Source organism: Lissotriton vulgaris, chromosome 4_1, assembly GCF_964263255.1.
Source record: "Lissotriton vulgaris chromosome 4_1, aLisVul1.2, whole genome shotgun sequence".
NCBI lineage: Eukaryota > Metazoa > Chordata > Amphibia > Caudata > Salamandridae > Lissotriton > Lissotriton vulgaris.
Window position 1 is genome coordinate 1850880656 of NC_141691.1, and position 16421 is coordinate 1850897076.

Below are 16421 nucleotides of genomic sequence, written 5' to 3' on the forward strand. Positions count from 1 at the left end.
GCCTAGCAATGTTACGCTTTGCAATGGCCATACCCAGTGTCGCCCAGATTTGAAGTCCCTTGTTCATATCAGTTGGTGACCAGATATTCAGTAGACAACATTTAGGTTCATTCTGCAGCACCACCCCCGTCGCCTCCGATATCTCAAACAAAACCTCCTCCCAATATGATTGTATGTTGGGGCAATCCCATAGGGTATGAAAGAAGGTCCCCGGGGATCCACAGCCTCTGAGGCAAGTAGGTTCCAGGGTGCGCCCTAGCTTGTGTAGTAGAGTACGTGAATAATACACTCTATGTAGTATTTTTAATTGTACCAGTTTCAGTTGCGAAGGTATGGTGGTCTCTCTGGGTGATGCCAATGCATGTAACCAGTCCTCATCCGCTATGTCCCCCAGATCCACCTCCCACCGACTGCGCAGGACCACCGTGGGGTCAGGGAGATTATTGACGAGCTTTCGATACGTAAGGGAGATCGCCTTCTTATCCAGGTGGTCAGTGAGGAGTCTATCCTCCAGGGGGGAGGATGCAGGAAGTATTGCACCAGATGGGATGGCTCCCTGCAAGGCATGTTTGATTTGTGCATAACGAAAGCGTTCATTTACTCCCATCCCATACTTCTCTTGTAGGGCCGGGAATGAAATAATCTCCCCTCTTATCCATAGGTCTCCAATTGTCGAGATGCCAATTAGATCCCACTGCCTGAAACCTTTCGAATTCGACAGCGTGCCAAGTTTGCGGGTATCCCAGAGTGGTGTGGCAAGTGTAAGAACCCCCTCCCACCCCAGAGCTCTCTGTGCAGTGTGCCAGATCTTGATTGTGTGAGCCGTTGGGCCCGTGAGTGTGTGCCGGCGTTTGTCAGAGTATAGCGCCTTCATAAGGTTGCCTGGGGGCAGGACGGTTCTGTCCAGAGCGTAGGCCGGATCTTGTTGCGAGGCATGTATCCACTGATTCACCACCATAAGCTGTGCTGCCCAGTAATATAATTTGATGTTCGGTAAGGCAATGCCCCCATCGTACCAACTACGTGTCAATTTAGCCTGTGCAATGCGGGCCGGTTTACCGTCCCATAAGAGTGCGGTGATCTCTGCATCGACCGATTTGAGGTAAGTGAGAGGGACCGGAAATGGGGTGTTTTGCAAGACATAGAGGAGTCTAGGAAGCGAGAGCATTTTAAAGAGGGCTGCCCTGCCTAGTAAAGTCAACGGAAGGGAGCGCCAGTGCTTCACATCCGACTTTAGCCTCTGTAGAGGTTTCAGTAGGTTTTCCTCCATGAAGACTGTGACCTGTGGAGTGACGTAAATGCCAAGATATTTAAACCCTCTGGTTACCGTTTGTAAGATGCAGCCATGGGGTAGTATGGGCGGTGAACCTCGTAGGACATACAAGAGCGACTTTGCCCAGTTAATTGTATATCCCGAGACCTCTCCATAGGTCGTAAGTATGGTCATTAGTGTCGCTAGGGACGGGGTCGAAGACATTAAATACAGCAGCACGTCATCAGCATAAAGGGAGATGCGGTCTTCCCAGCCCTCTCCCCACGAGATGCCCCGGATCTGTGGATCCATACGGATTTTCACCGCCAGCGGCTCTAGAATGAGGGCGAACAATAGCGGGGACAGGGGGCAACCCTGTCGGGTGCCGCGACCCAAAGTGATCACTCGTGACGTGTATCCATTCGCAATGATCTGCGCTAGGCAAATGATTTTTAAAAGCATTTCATTTACTTTGCAGTGTTGACTTTACGAACATTGAGGAAGGCAAATCGCTGAAACGAGTCTGCTCATCGAAATAAATGTCTAATAAGATCCCGTGAGTGCTCCGCGTTTGTTTTGGAGAGAAATGTATGTGAGCCCACCCTCACGATAAAGGATGCACCCGCTTTGGAGTTCGGCAGTCTTGGTGGAACTTGTGTTGGGAGATATATATATATATATATATATATATATATGTATATATATATATAGAGAGAGAGATAGATAAGATAAGATAAGATAAGATAAGATAAGATAAGATAAGATAAGATAAGATAAGATAAGATAAGATAAGATAAGATAAGATAAGATAAGATAAGATAAGATAAGATAAGATAAGATAAGATAAGATAAGATAAGATAAGATAAGATAAGATAAGATAAGATAAGATAAGATAAGATAAGATAAGATAAGATAAGATAAGATAAGATAAGATAAGATAAGATAAGATAAGATAAGATAAGATAAGATAAGATAAGATAAGATAAGATAGATAAGATAGATAAGATAGATAGATAGATAGATAGATAGATAGATAGATAGATAGAGATAGATATAGAGATATATACATATAGATATTGTTAGAAATGGGATTTCTGGTTGGCTAAGGCTTGCGCCAAAGCCAGGCAGAGACCACCACTCTAGTCAGGGCAAGGGAGTTACACGCCAAAGATAACCCCTGCTCACCCTCTTGGTAGCTTGGCACAAGCAGTCAGGCTTATCCCGGTGGCAATGTGTAAAGTGTTTGCGCAACACCCAGACAGCAACAACATATTAGGCACACTACAAAAGGAACTCCACACAAGGTTATATCAAAAATAGCCTTTGTATTATCATAAAACACATTAGAATAGTAATCACACTATATACACTGCGCCAACTGGCACTGGGCAATAATTTCAGGTTATTATATACACACGGCCGGGCCAATTGGGCCACTGTCAAAACCGAACAAGTGGACAAGTGCACAACCTCTAGTTTTTTAGAAAATTTTTAGTTGTTAGTGAGTTTTTTTCAGATAGGTTTAAGGTTGCTCCCTTGGGTACGTTTTCCGTCCAGTGAAACGTAGAATTAAATCATAGCTGTGTGTTTCCAAAAGACATTTGGTCACAAATCCCAAATGGGGCACTCCTTGTAAGTGATCACAATGAAGGCTTCTTGTTTAAACCTGTTGAATTTTATTCATTCAGAAGGTAAAAGTTAATTTTCTTCACTCAATTATTATTTCATTTCTGTTATTTCAAATGCATCATGAAATTATATTTTTTAGCATATTCCAACCTCCAATGCATTTCGAGCAGATTGCCTGCTCTTCATCAGGGAGTACATTCTAGAAAGATACAATGCAACCAATAAATTTAAAGTTCAACACCAAAGTATACATTTCATTAATACATAAATGCGATTACCAAAACACAGTTATAATCAACACTCATACGATCTCAGTGTAAACCTTATAAGCCAGATAAACCTTATAAACCAAGTGTAAACGTGCTGTGATAAAATACTGTGAATAGCCAGCTACTCACGTAATCAGGTTGACAGGAATAAAGTTAGTCTGAAAAGGTAATGGGAATCGCGTGTCAGACAATGGGTAGTACTGACATTGTAAGAAATATTCGACTCGCGCTTCGAGAAAACCAAAGCGCTTCAGAAAACGTCGTAACATTTTCAGGACTTCTTACCTGAAAAAAGATGAAAACGCGGGTTCAGATGAACGTCCGGTACACCGTGTGCAGTGGTGTTAGTAACGATTGGGTGGAGATTTTAAACGCGAGTGTTCGAGTGAATGGTAAACATAGTAGGATGGACTAGTGTAAACAAACGCGAGGCCGAGAACAAAAGTGTGGCGGCCATCTTAAGGTGGTAGAGTATCGACGTGCAGTGTTACAAGTCTACCAGTATATACAACAAAGTACAATGAAAATCAAAGTAGGGCATCACATGATCAGAAGGTAAAGAGCAATATAATCAATATTCAGAAAATTTATAGATAACAAACAAATTCAGTCCGTTCATTTAAACCATTCGGTTTTAGAGCCTGTAGGTGATACATCCAGTAATTCTCTCTGCGCAATAGTTCCTTGTTATTATCTTTTCCCTCAGTTTTTTCAACAATTTCCAGTATGAGGAACCTCAATTGCGCAATATTGTGTTTGAATTCATGGAAGTGGGTAGCCACAGTGGATTTAGCATTTTTGGTCCTAATATTGGATTTATGTTCATTTATGCGCAGACGAATTTTGCGTTCAGTCTTCCCTACATAAATTTTTCCGCAAGGACATTTTAAAAGATAAATAACATTGTTAGTTTCACAAGTGGCAGATACTCTTAGTTTGATTTCCTGACCCCGCATGGGGTGATGAATAACATTTCCACGTATGATGTTGTGACAGTTTTGACAGTTCAAGCAAGGCATGGTGCCTGTGTACGTCTTTTTACTTAATTCTTTTCTCTTGATGATTTCTCCTAGGTTTCTGTTCCTAGTATAAGCAAATAGAGGGGGTTCAGTGAACGTGTTTTTAAAGTCAGGTTCCATAGTTAGCATTGGCCAATATTTGTTGATGATTTTCTTAAACGTCTGACTAGACGTAGTGAACTTCGTGACTACCACCATCCTGGTGGTTTCCTTTTCCTTGCTTTTGGTTAAAGATTCATTCCGTGTGATTTGTTGACATTTTAGGGATGATTTAGCAATGACAGTTGCAGGATATCCTCTTTTAATGAATCTTTCAGACATCTCTTTGATTCTAAGTTCAACTTTTTGTTCATCAGATACGATTCTTTTAATCCTCAACATTTGAGATGTGGGTAAGTTATCCTTCAAAGAATATTGATGATGACTGGAGTAATGAAGAATGCTGTTCTTGTCGGTAGATTTCCTAAAAATGTCTGTTTCCAAGCAATCACTCTTTTTTGATATCAGGACATCAAGAAATGTAATTTGAGTATCAGAAATTGTGTGGGTGAATTGAAGGTGCTCATTAAACGAGTTCCATGTTTCAATGGCCAACCTTGCACTTTCTTCATTACCTTTCCACAACGTGAATATGTCGTCTATGTAGCGTTGATACATTAGGATGTGAGGCATCCACTCCAAGTTTGACAGAATGTAGTCTTCCTCAAATCTTTCCATTACCAGATTCGCATACGAAGGGGCCATACAATTTCCCATGGAAGTACCGCTTAATTGGAGGAACCACTCCTCCTTCCATTTAAAGTAACTATGGTACAACGAAAAATTCACCAATTCCATGATGAATATTTGCATAGTGTGTTCCAAATTGCTATTTAACAATGTGTGTTCAATGGCTTCCAAACCTAATTGGTGAGGGGTAGATGTGTAGAGTGATGACACATCAGCTGTACATAATGTGATTTCCTCTCCTTCTAGCCATTTTATTTTTTGTAGTTTTAGGATGAAGTCAGTCGTGTCTTTGGTGAAAGATCTCATTTTTTTCACACTCGGTTGTAAGTATTTATCAATGAATTGGCCAGTATGTTCGTGAATACTCCCACAGGTAGAGACTATTGGTCTAAACGGTGGGTCTGTGAGATTCTTATGAACTTTAGGTAGCATATACAAGGTCGGACTTTTGGGGTTCGTGACAAGTAGGAACATTTTAGTTTTCTCCTTTATGGTGCCCATCTCTACAGCTTTTTCTACAATCTTTTTCAATATCAAACCGAATTCTTTGGTGGGGTTATTCTCAACTTTTAGATAGGTATTATGATCCATTATATGTTCCAATACTTTATTCTCATAGTGTGAAGTGTTAATAATAACCAATCCTCCTCCTTTATCAGCTTTTTGAAAAGTTATTTCAGAATTATTAGACAGTCTTTTTAAGGTATCCCAATCTCTCCGTGATAGGTTTTTTCTGTTGGTGGGTTTAAATTTCAAGGAATCGAGTTCTTTTTTCACCAAGTTTTCGAATAGGTCAAGGGTTTTATGGCTCATGGGAGCCATAAACGTACTCCGGTTCTTTAAGCCCATAAGTTCATCGTCTTCCTCTATTTCACCAGTCGTTTCTGTTTGTATCACATTGTCAAAAAAATTCCTCAAACGAAGTTTTCTCATCAGTTTGAATAGGTCTATTTCAAGTTCCAATAGATTACTGTCTGATGTTGGTACATATGAGATACCCTTTTGTAAAATAGCTAGTTCTTGAGGAGCAAGTTTGTAGTTAGATATGTTAATAACTAGGTTTCCTTCACTGTTTTCTTCTTGTCCTTTTTCGGAACATTCATACTTCTGGTGTTCGGGTGTTCCTTCTCCTTCTCCTTTTCTCTTGTGTTTTCCCCGCCTGGGTCTTCTATTGCGTCTTGGCCTACCTCTAAAAAAGCATTTCCAGAGGTGGTAGGTGTAGATTTTTCAGAAGTCGTAGGTATGGATCCATCAGTGGATTTAGCGCTGGTATGGCTAGTCATGGTTCTTATCTGTTGAGTCTTGCGAGATTGACGCTCACTATTGTCACTAGCGGAAGATGACGTATCCGTGGTTTGAGTATATGGACGGTTTCTGCGTCGTTGGGCGTAGACATCAGCCCATGTATACACTTCCCCCAATTTATAATCTAAAGTGTCTCGTTTAAATTTACGTATCTTGCGTTCATTGACCTCTTGGGAGTGTTTGGAAAGTTGGTTATTGATATCTTCCAATATCTTTGACCAATCCTCTGTTGACATCATTTTGCTTAGATCATCCTTAACTTCAAGAATTTCCTTCGATAGTTCTTCCAAGATGTTAGATAATTCTTCTACAATTAACAGGATCAGGTCTAGTGAACACTTGTTAAGAATAGCGTACCAACGCTCTTGAAATGTTTTTGCATTCTTGCACAGTGAAGGTTTCAAGGCGACACGTAATCCCCGGGGAATCCTTAGGGCCCGATGGTACTTAATCAGTGTGCTCGCATGTAACCGTTGATTTACTTCTCGTTTAGATAAATAAAGGAGATGTTTGATACTTTGCTCTTTAGTTCTGTGTGTGGATGCCCCCGAAGTATCCTCTTGAATCAAAGCATAAATTCTGGTTGCTGCATCCTCTTTGAAGGCAAATGTCAAAACCATCACAAAGCACAAATTGTAAATGTAGTACAAATAGTAAATGTAGAGCACAACCAGTAATTTCTGGCAAAATACTGTACATAGTATTATATCCTGCAACATAAATCATTTTATGCAATCAGCATCACATCAGGCACAAAACACATTATGCGCCAACCTCATAAGCATAAACCTATTATGCAATAACCTCCTAATCATGAATCGCGCTAGGGGCATAAATCACAGTAGAAAGTAACCTCATAACATAAATCCCATTTAGCATATCAATCATCACGTAAGGGGCATAAAACACAGTATGCACCAATCACTAGCATAAACACATTATGGGATTTGTAGAGCCTGGCGCTCTATCAATCTCCCCCAAAATGACCCTAGGCCAACTGGCCTTCCTCTGGGGCGTAAATGCTATAGGTCCAAAATGTCAGGGCGGGAGGCTGCCACTTGCAGCTACAGGGAAGGTACGTGAAGCGCTGGGGCAGGGCAAGAGTGTCACTCACCCCTCTCTCCTCCAAGCGAAAGGCTCCCAAGGAAAAGAATGGGGCTGGCACTAATGTGCGTCCTGAACCCACACTGGGGCTCCTAATCAGCAAATGTCCCAACGTTGCAACTGCCCGCTCTCTCTTGCGGTGCAGCTGGAGAATTTGGCTGGGCACCCCTGTGCCTGGGGATCCCCACTCTGGGACACCCAAACTGAAATGGCCCCAAGCCCCGCTCCGGGACTTCTAAAAAGAAATGGCCGACGTGTTGCAGCTGCCCACTGGCTGGTGGGGAAGCTGGTAAAATATGCTGGCACTCGCAGTGCCTCGAGAGCCTCCTTTATTGGGCTCCTAGTGCCCTCAATCATCACAACCACTGCTCCACCTTTCAGTCTCCACTCACCAGGGGCTCGCCCCGACTCCTCTGGTCTCCCATAGGGAGAAGGCACCGAAAAAGTGCCTCGACGTGGGAGCCATCACTCACCGGGGACTCCACGAGGACTCTGCTCCTTTCACTGGGGAGACTTCGGCTGGCCACACCTCGCTCCTCTGGGTGATTCCGGCCGGTGCAGCAACATGCGGGGCTCTCCCTTCACCATGGGAGCCCCGCGGATAAGTTGCAGTCCCTCTCCTCCCTTCCTGCGGCTCTCCTCTGGTCACGAGAGCAGAGGGGGCGGAAATGGAGCCGGGAGGCTCTCGCATTCGTCAGCAGCCCCGCCCAAAGTCAGGCGCGGGGCCTGACTTTCGGTTTTAGGATCAGGCTGCGGCAGTGATTTTTCGGCAGCGGCACAGTGCGGGGTGGGCACCCAGCTTCCAGATACCATAAGCGGGGTGACCACCCGCCGTTAATCAAAAGCATAAAGCGGGGTGGGCTCCCGCTTATTTTGGCATTAAAAATGCGGGGTAGGCTCCCACAAAGGCGCACCAAACCGCGGGGCCGGCTCCCGCTCTCCTTCTGCAATTCGGGGGAATCGAGACATCTGGATTCCCTTGGCAGATGACGCAGCTCAGCGCTGCGAGGCCCACACGCTCCCCTCTCCTTAGGCAATTTAAAATACAGCGCTCACAGGGCGCTAGGAGCCACCAAGTCTTTTAGCAGGGAGGAATAACAAGTCCTTAGGGCTGGGGACACCCAAAAACAGTGCAGCCAGGCAGGCACGGACGCAGGGACCCCCAAGAAGCTGCAGCTGGGTCCCACGGCGGTTCCTCCTGGCAGAGTGTCTCCCCCAGCCCAAGTAAGGAGAGAACAGCACATTTTCCCTCCTTTGTCCCCAGTGTAGGGCTTGGTGAACCAGATGCAACTGGTTCATGGGGGATTTGGAGCACTTTGCTTTCCAAGCTCCTCTTCCCCTTTGTCAGTTGGGAACTAGGTGATCAGACGCATGACAGGGGGGGAGCCAGCATTGTCCCGACTGGGCACAGTCCTTTTTCTGGGTCAGGGGATTACTCCTCCCACTACTCCGAGCCCAGATGTCCCATTCAGCCTAGTGCTGACTCACCCTGCCCCTCCTGGAGCCACACACACCTTCCAGCTCCTGTCACTCACCAGCCAGACATGCAATTCACATCAGGCAGGCAGACACATAGCACACAAAAATGCCAACTTCTAAAAGGTGCATTTCTAAAATAGTCATACTAAATCTGCGCACACCATTGCGTAGCATTTATTAATACTATTCCAACCATACTAAACTTGACCACACTGCTCCTCTCATACCAGGAATTACTACTGACACACTCATCAGGGAACCCCCCAATTAATTCCTATGGGAGGGCAGACCAATCTCACCAAATGTAACTCAGAGCGCGCACACACTTTACACTGGACAACCGCGCTAAAGTCCCCAGAGTCCCAAAACCACTACCACCAGGTCACAGAAAAAGGCTACGAGAAAAAAGTTTAGGGATGAACCCCCCTAAAGGGCCAAGTCCAACAAATATAGATATATAGAGAGAACTGTGCAGCGGTCAGATGGCTGATGCACTGGCTACGCCCTCAACTGTCATTCAAATATTTAATGTCCCACCTCATTCTTTCAGTGATTTGAAAGCTTACCAAAATGAAGTTGTCCATTTTATGATACACAACTGGGTGATACAGCTACTGAAAAGAAAAGATTAGGAGCAGGACAGGTATGCTGCCTGAGATGTCACTCTTCTTTTGACTTCATAATCTTGGTGTTGTCGTCAAGATGCCTATGGGATAAGATATGACTTCCTATTCTCTACACCCCTGGAAAAGGACCAGGTTTGTATCCTGGTTTGCTTTTTGCAATCTTAAATTAAGGGCAATATGTCACTGAGCCTTTAAGGCAATGAAGAACAGTGTATTTCTTTATCTGAAATTGCCTGTTTACTCCTTTACCAAAGAGCTTATGGTGGAGTCCTGCCTACTCCCCGAGCCACATGCAACTATAAAAATGGTGCTACTGATTTAGGCAAGGGGAATGATGAATTGTTGGATATCCTGTACCCAAAACTACATCACGTAGGTGGAAGAGAAAGTAGCTTCTCAGCAACTGCAAGCGCCCTGCAAAGAACATGATGCTAGATATGGTAGGACAGAGAGAAGTGGTCAAAATGAAAATATGACTAGACAAATCAGAGCATCTGCCAATGTGTGGGAAGAGGATTTTCAGAGAGATTTTCAGTGCAGGTCTTGTTCTGGAATTAGCATGATCAGTACTGGGCTGACTGAGATTAGAGGCACAAGAAGTGAAAAGGTGATAAGAGCAAATTGTGACTGTGAAATAGTATTAGTGAAGTAAGGGAAAGCAACCTGGTAGGCATCTTGCATCAGTAAACTCTCCATCAGCACCTCATCAAACAGCTACATAATAATGTTGCAAAGTAACTGCTAGCAGTATTGGAGAAGGGGTTCGGACTAGAAGGGAAGTATATAAAGGAAGGAAATAAACTTCTGCAGAGTCCGTGAGAATTTTACATACAAATTACAATATGAAAAATAAATAAAGGAAGTAGACACTTGCTTACCACCTGGAATATATAAGTAAAGCATAGAAAGGCATCAGTTGCACTCTCAAGCAGAGTCTTCCCCTAGTTAACTGGGGGACAATAGCAATCTCTCATTTAACAAAAAAAATATAAACTCATTTGTGGGTTGACAGAGTTTGAGGCAGAACAAGCAACCTGAATGTAATTACTTGTGACATTGACAAACAGCCTCAGGGTGATGAGTAGGGGCATTAATTTAAACATGAAATAGAAAAAAACAACTGGTTGCAAGATCAGAGCACTTAAGAATTCGATCATTCTGAATCCAAGGATAGTCCTGGGATTTCCAGCCCAAATGAAAGGCAAGGTTACAACATTATTTATGACAAAGTAAGTTATGGGGTGGCTACGCCATGATTGTCAAGAGGGTTCCAATATATGTGTTTAGATACTATAGAATTAAATACAAGAAAGGTGAAACTGCAAATACAAATGGAGGTGGATAGCGAGTGACAGCATTCAGGGACCCAGAAAGAACTTATATATATATATAAACACACATTTTTTTGTTTTTGTTTTTAAATAGAAGTTCCACTATTACATTTTTCAACTGAACCCCTTGCATATCCGTAGCAAGAGACCTCTGCAATGAATGTATAACTTGATAAGTACAAACATGTGACTATGTTCTCACCAACCTGAAAATACTCATTGAAGCATAAGCAGCTACATCGACGTAAGCTTCATCTATGAAGACAGTCTTAAAACAGGAGTATGGGTAGCGACAGGTGAGAATCTCCTCATAAAATTCAAATACCTCATGGAGGTAGGACGTTGTATGCTTCAAAAGAGGCAGAAGCTGTGGTAAGCAAAAATGAGTAACCTAAAACGAAAAGTAATAATACATTTGTAAAACAATGCCTGCAATCTCTACAGAAATTATTGACGTAGGAAGTTACACAAGTACCAAAGACGCACAACCCAAAAAGCATTACAAATGTATTTATTTGTAGAGCATTAAACACTGCAGTGAGACAGTTTCTAAGAATTATATCAAACAAGATATTTAAATACAGTATACAATGAGGTAGAAGATAGGCAGGTATAGAGTTAAAGGGAATTGTCAAATGACCGCATAGTCTTTGGAGCAGAGAGAAACGGTTCTCATAGTTAGTCTTCCTTTCCAGAGTAAAACTACAAAAACGTAAGTGAAAATACCATTTAGCATGATATTGCCTATGTAAAATGTCTCCTTATAACTGGGCCGGATTTGAAACCATACACAGAGAGCCACACAATTAAGTGTAGTACATATTTTACTAGAGACATTTTCATCAACGTTGGATGATAGTTCATCCATATGAAAAGTATGCCTTGATTATATGCCTTGTATTTCTAGTTCAGCATTATAGGATTCTTCACCAAAGTCATAAACGGAGAACATTTATGCTTGTATGGGGTGACCGGGAACATTTCAATTCCAAACGTAGAATATGTTTTCATGAAAGGTGAAAAACAGTAATTTCCCAAATGCAGGCAAAAGCCTCCACAGCCTCAGCAGGATCGATTTTTCCCCAAAATCTTTCATTGTTATTTTAAATAATACATATGGGACTGTTTCAACATGTTTCTACCAAAAGAAAACCTAAGCTCATAGATCAAAGAATGCACAGCAACGAAAATACCCTAATAGACAATGTCCAAAGAACTGCAAATATGCACTGTTCCTTCCCCGGCAGCTTCCATTGCCTATCATGTCTTGTTCAGGCACTGGCCTCATAGGCTAAGCTTTTTCTCTTTGATAAGCATGCCAAACTGTAATTTTGATTGACTACATATTTGCAGTTCAGATTTGGAAGGACCGGGGAGGTGGGAGGGATATTACATGAAGATTGCTAGAATGCAGAACTAAGATTATAAGTAACATTTCCTACTGTAACTACAGTGTTGACAGTCCTAGAACAAAATAGTAAACTCATCCAAAAAGCACAAGGGTTCTAATCTTGAACGGCAAAGCCATCAAGAGAGGAGCAGAACCTTATTGAAAGATATTCCTTAGGTTGACCAACTATAGTATCTGACAAAGTCTGCATCTAATGCTTGATAAAAAATAAAAATAGTCGTTCAAGTATCTGCTCTACAAATATCTGGAACTGGGACGATTCTTAACAAAGCAACAGTAGCCATTGTGTGATGTGCTTAAATGGACACAAGCTGAACGGTCAACGCTACTGGCCCAGTGCAGGAGAAATATTAAGGGCTAGCCAGATCGCTGGTGAGACCACCTTGGATGAGTCATTCAGAAGACCAAACAAAGCATTTAGGACTGAGAGGCAAAATGGCGCCCGGAGCGGACGCATAGGAGGATCGTTCTTTTGCCCCCTCTCATGGCTACAGCGCAATAATCGCTACTTTGTTGCTACCTTGTTGCTACCTTGTTGCCGGTTCACTTACAGCGGCTTTGTGACTTCTGGTCCGGCAGTGCGATGAAGTGGTGACGCCGGGCGCTGGCGCTGTCTGAACGGAGAGAAGCCCTGGGAGTCCAGAGTTTGCTGCGTTGGCGTTTCGGGACCCAGGCTTGGACAGCGGAGTTTTGGTGTCTTTCTCATTCAGCAGTGGATTTACCTTGCCTGCGGGCTAGAGTGAACATCTGTCTGCCTCTTTGAGAAGGTTACCAGGAGGTACAGTACCCGACTGAGTCGGCGGACGGTGTTTGACGATACGGCGTTTTCAGGCATCTGTGTGGATTGTTGGGGTTTTGTGATATCCCCGCGGTGGTGAGATAAAGTGCTATGATTTAATTGCCACACAACATTTGAGGAGAGATTAAATAATCAAGATGCTCCCTAAGGGAGTGCGTGGGAGACCCCGGGCGCTTGATAAAAATAATGTGAGTATCAATGGTAGTAGTGCTGATGTGGAGGCACGAGATAACACAGGTGAAAGCTTGGAAAACTCTGGGAAAGCTGGGGAGAGTCTTGGTGCTGTTCTGGTGTCTGGATCAGCCAAAAATAAAGACAAAGATAAAGAGGAAGTGGAGAAGAAAATACCAGCGATATTTTCAGCCACTAAAGAAAAGCGCAAAGGTCAACTGCCCCTCCCCTCTGTCGTGGAGAAGTGTGGCTCAGGGGTTAGAGGCGGCAGACCCGGAAGCTGAGATCGGCCCTGGACCAGGGTTCAATTCCCCGCCTCGGCGGGTCTTGGGCTCAAAAATTCCATGGACTCGATAATTCTCGCTCCGGTGCCTTCTCGACTCACGGGTTCACACTCTGCGACTCTGGGCAATAGCTTGCTTAATCTCCACAACGGCCCCTCGCGGCGGGATGCCTGGCTTTCACCTTGTGGATACCCTGCGAGGGTTATCTCACAGGGGAATACCAGGACGGGTTCCCTAAGCAAGCGCCGGGAAACCCACTGCGGGTAGCTGTGCGCTATATAAGCTCAAATACATTTACATACAATGGCTCTGCACAATTGAATTTAATTGTGGATTCTATGTCTGTGACTTGTTCATCTTCCGTGCAGAGCAATGATTCCTCTAGTGGTGTAATGATGAGTACTGGACGAGGAAATGGTGATTTAAATCCTGGTGGAGACACGGTATGGAGAGAAGGGGTCAGCGTTGTAATGGAGGAGTCGACGGCTACAGGCAGAGCGAGAGAGGTATCAGATTGTCTTTCACAAACTTCACCTGATGATCAAAACGTGATGCCTGATACAGAGTCTGGCGACTTCTTTTCATTGTCTGACCAATCTAATGCATCAGGGGATGAGGCGGAGCTACAATACGCAACTCAGATGAATATTAATGATGGTAGTGAGCATAGTAGCTCATTCCTTGAGGATGCTGCCAGCCTTAATGAAGGGCAATCTCTGACTGTGCGGAAAAATGGCCGTTAAATGAGGATAAAGTTCCACAGTACTCTACTGAGAATTTACAGCTGTTAGGGGAAGAGGAGATTTCTTTGTCTCTTATCTATCAATCTATCATGTCTCAACGGGCCGAAACTCGTGAAGAGAACCAGCGAGTCCAGAATATATGTAGGAAGCTACAGAACTCTGTACTGCGGATGTCTAAGTCATAGGCTGATTTTGTCTCTAGGGTGACTGAAGCTGAAACTGGGATATCCAATTTAGAGGATGCACTGGCTCAGCAAAAATCTAAAACTGCTTCTATTCAATCTGTCAAGGACGATTTACAATGGAAGATGTCAGATATTGAGAACCGTGCTCGGCGTAATAACCTGAGAGCGATTCAGATTCCCGAGGGGAAGGAAGGACAGGACCCACGGCGTTATATTGTTGAACTCTTTACGAAATCCCTCCCGGAACTGTCCAAGTGGGATTGGGACCGTGAAATTGAGAGAGCGCATAGTTTTCCATTTAATAGGCGCCCTGTGTTGGGCGATAGTAATGCTCAGCAGGATGTGCGCCCTAGAGCTTTGTTAATTGCAATCAATAGCTTTTTCGCTCGAGAGGATGTATATCGCTCTGAGCGACCTGACAAAAAAAAGATCAGGGGGTGACTGAGTTTTTTGTACAGCCAGATTTTTGTAAGCAAACAGTTGAGCTTAGAAGGCAGCTTCACGAGATGATCCCCAGATTTCAGGCAAAAAATGCGCACGCATATTTGCTGAATCCAGCAAAATTGAAATTTATTTTTAGGGATCGCACATATTTTTTCTCCAGGTAGAGTTTGGCTAAAGACTTTTTTAAATCAATGTAAGTGGCCGGGTCACCTTAGCCATCTTAGCTAAGGGGCTAACAATGTAGTGTTAGTTTAATTTTGGTTTGTTGACTGAGCGATGTTGTAATTTTGAATTTTCTGTATTACTGTGTTTAGATACAATTATGAGTAGGGGCAAGGGGGAGTGCGATCAACCTGCCTCTACAGGACCTTGTGTCCTAAAGCCTTGTTAAGGGGGTGGTGGGTGGTGAGGGTGGTTAAAGTAGGAAGGGGATGGGTTGGTGGGGCGGGTGGGGCACTGAGGTGGGGGAAAATGGGTCAAAAACTCAAAGTAACTCAAGGAGTTAATAAAGTTAGATTTATTTGGATGGTTCTTCAAGTAAAATGCGATGAAGGCTTGGTTGATATGACAGTGTCAAATTATTATTACTATGATGACTAAGGGGGTTTGCTCATTAAATGTCAGTGGCCTTAATAATTGGCATAAAAGAAATAGAATCTCTGCAGAGCTGCGTAGCATCTATCCAGACTTGGTATGTCTCCGAGAGACACACATCCCTTGGTCACAGCGCGCAATTTTAGAAACGCTGGGGTATTCGTTACTAGTGGCTTCTCAACAATCATCATTGATCAGGAGGGTAGCGAATCTAGCTAGACCCAATTTAGTTGCAGTAGGGCGAAACTTAGCTGATAAAGCTGGGAGATGGAGCATTGTTGAGTGTCTGATAGGGCAGATTAAATTTACTTCTGCAAAATGTATGGTTCCAATTTGGACAACGCTTCTGCTTTAATAGAACTTAATAATGAGTTAGCAATATGGGGGACACCTCTCTTAGTCTGTTGGGATATTAATATATCTTTATCCATTGGAGAATTAAAGAAGGGGCCCCGGTACTACAAGGGACGCAAGTCAAAAGTGTTTAAAGCTTTGCATAATCTGGTAATAGATCATGGACTAGTGGATGCCTGTGGGGACTTGAATGTGGTAGATCCGGGATATACTTATTATTCTTTTCGCCACCAAAAGTTTGTGTGTCTAGATAATTTTTTTGTTTCGGGCTCACTAATTGATGGGGTTTCAATGCAAACCTTATCAAAAATTACATCTGACCACTCTCCAATTGTGGTTGGCGTTCCTGCTCTTGCTTTTTTACCTCCGATTCAAATATTTTCTTTTGACCGGAAATTATGTCTGAATGAAGATTTTCTGGGATGCATGTCGGAGTGGATCAGGAATTTTTTTTCTATTAATCATTACTCTACACAATGTGCTATAGTATGGGATTCATTCAAGGCATGTTTCAGAGGGGAGGCACTAAGCTTCGTGAGTTACCAGAATAGGAAGAGAAAACAGGAGATGTTGGCGCTACATACGAATTTGAGGGAAGCGAAAAAGAAATTAATTCACGGGACCGCTGCATGAGCAGGTAATCTGCAAGTACTAGAGGAGGCTGTGGAGGTGGCTAGGTCTAAAATTAAAGA

At 43.3% G+C, this 16421-nt stretch overlaps 1 protein-coding gene across 2 annotated transcripts in view; it reads right to left on the bottom strand.

The window, feature by feature from the left end:
- The window catches only part of TAF2 (TATA-box binding protein associated factor 2), a 765870-nt gene that overhangs the window by 583260 nt on the left and 166189 nt on the right, over positions 1–16421 (bottom strand). For both annotated transcript variants that reach the window (XM_086966160.1, XM_086966159.1), the window contains exon 7: positions 10951–11135. In XM_086966160.1, coding sequence (XP_086822286.1) covers positions 10951–11135 — 185 coding nt within the window. The remainder of the gene's footprint in view (positions 1–10950; positions 11136–16421) is intronic.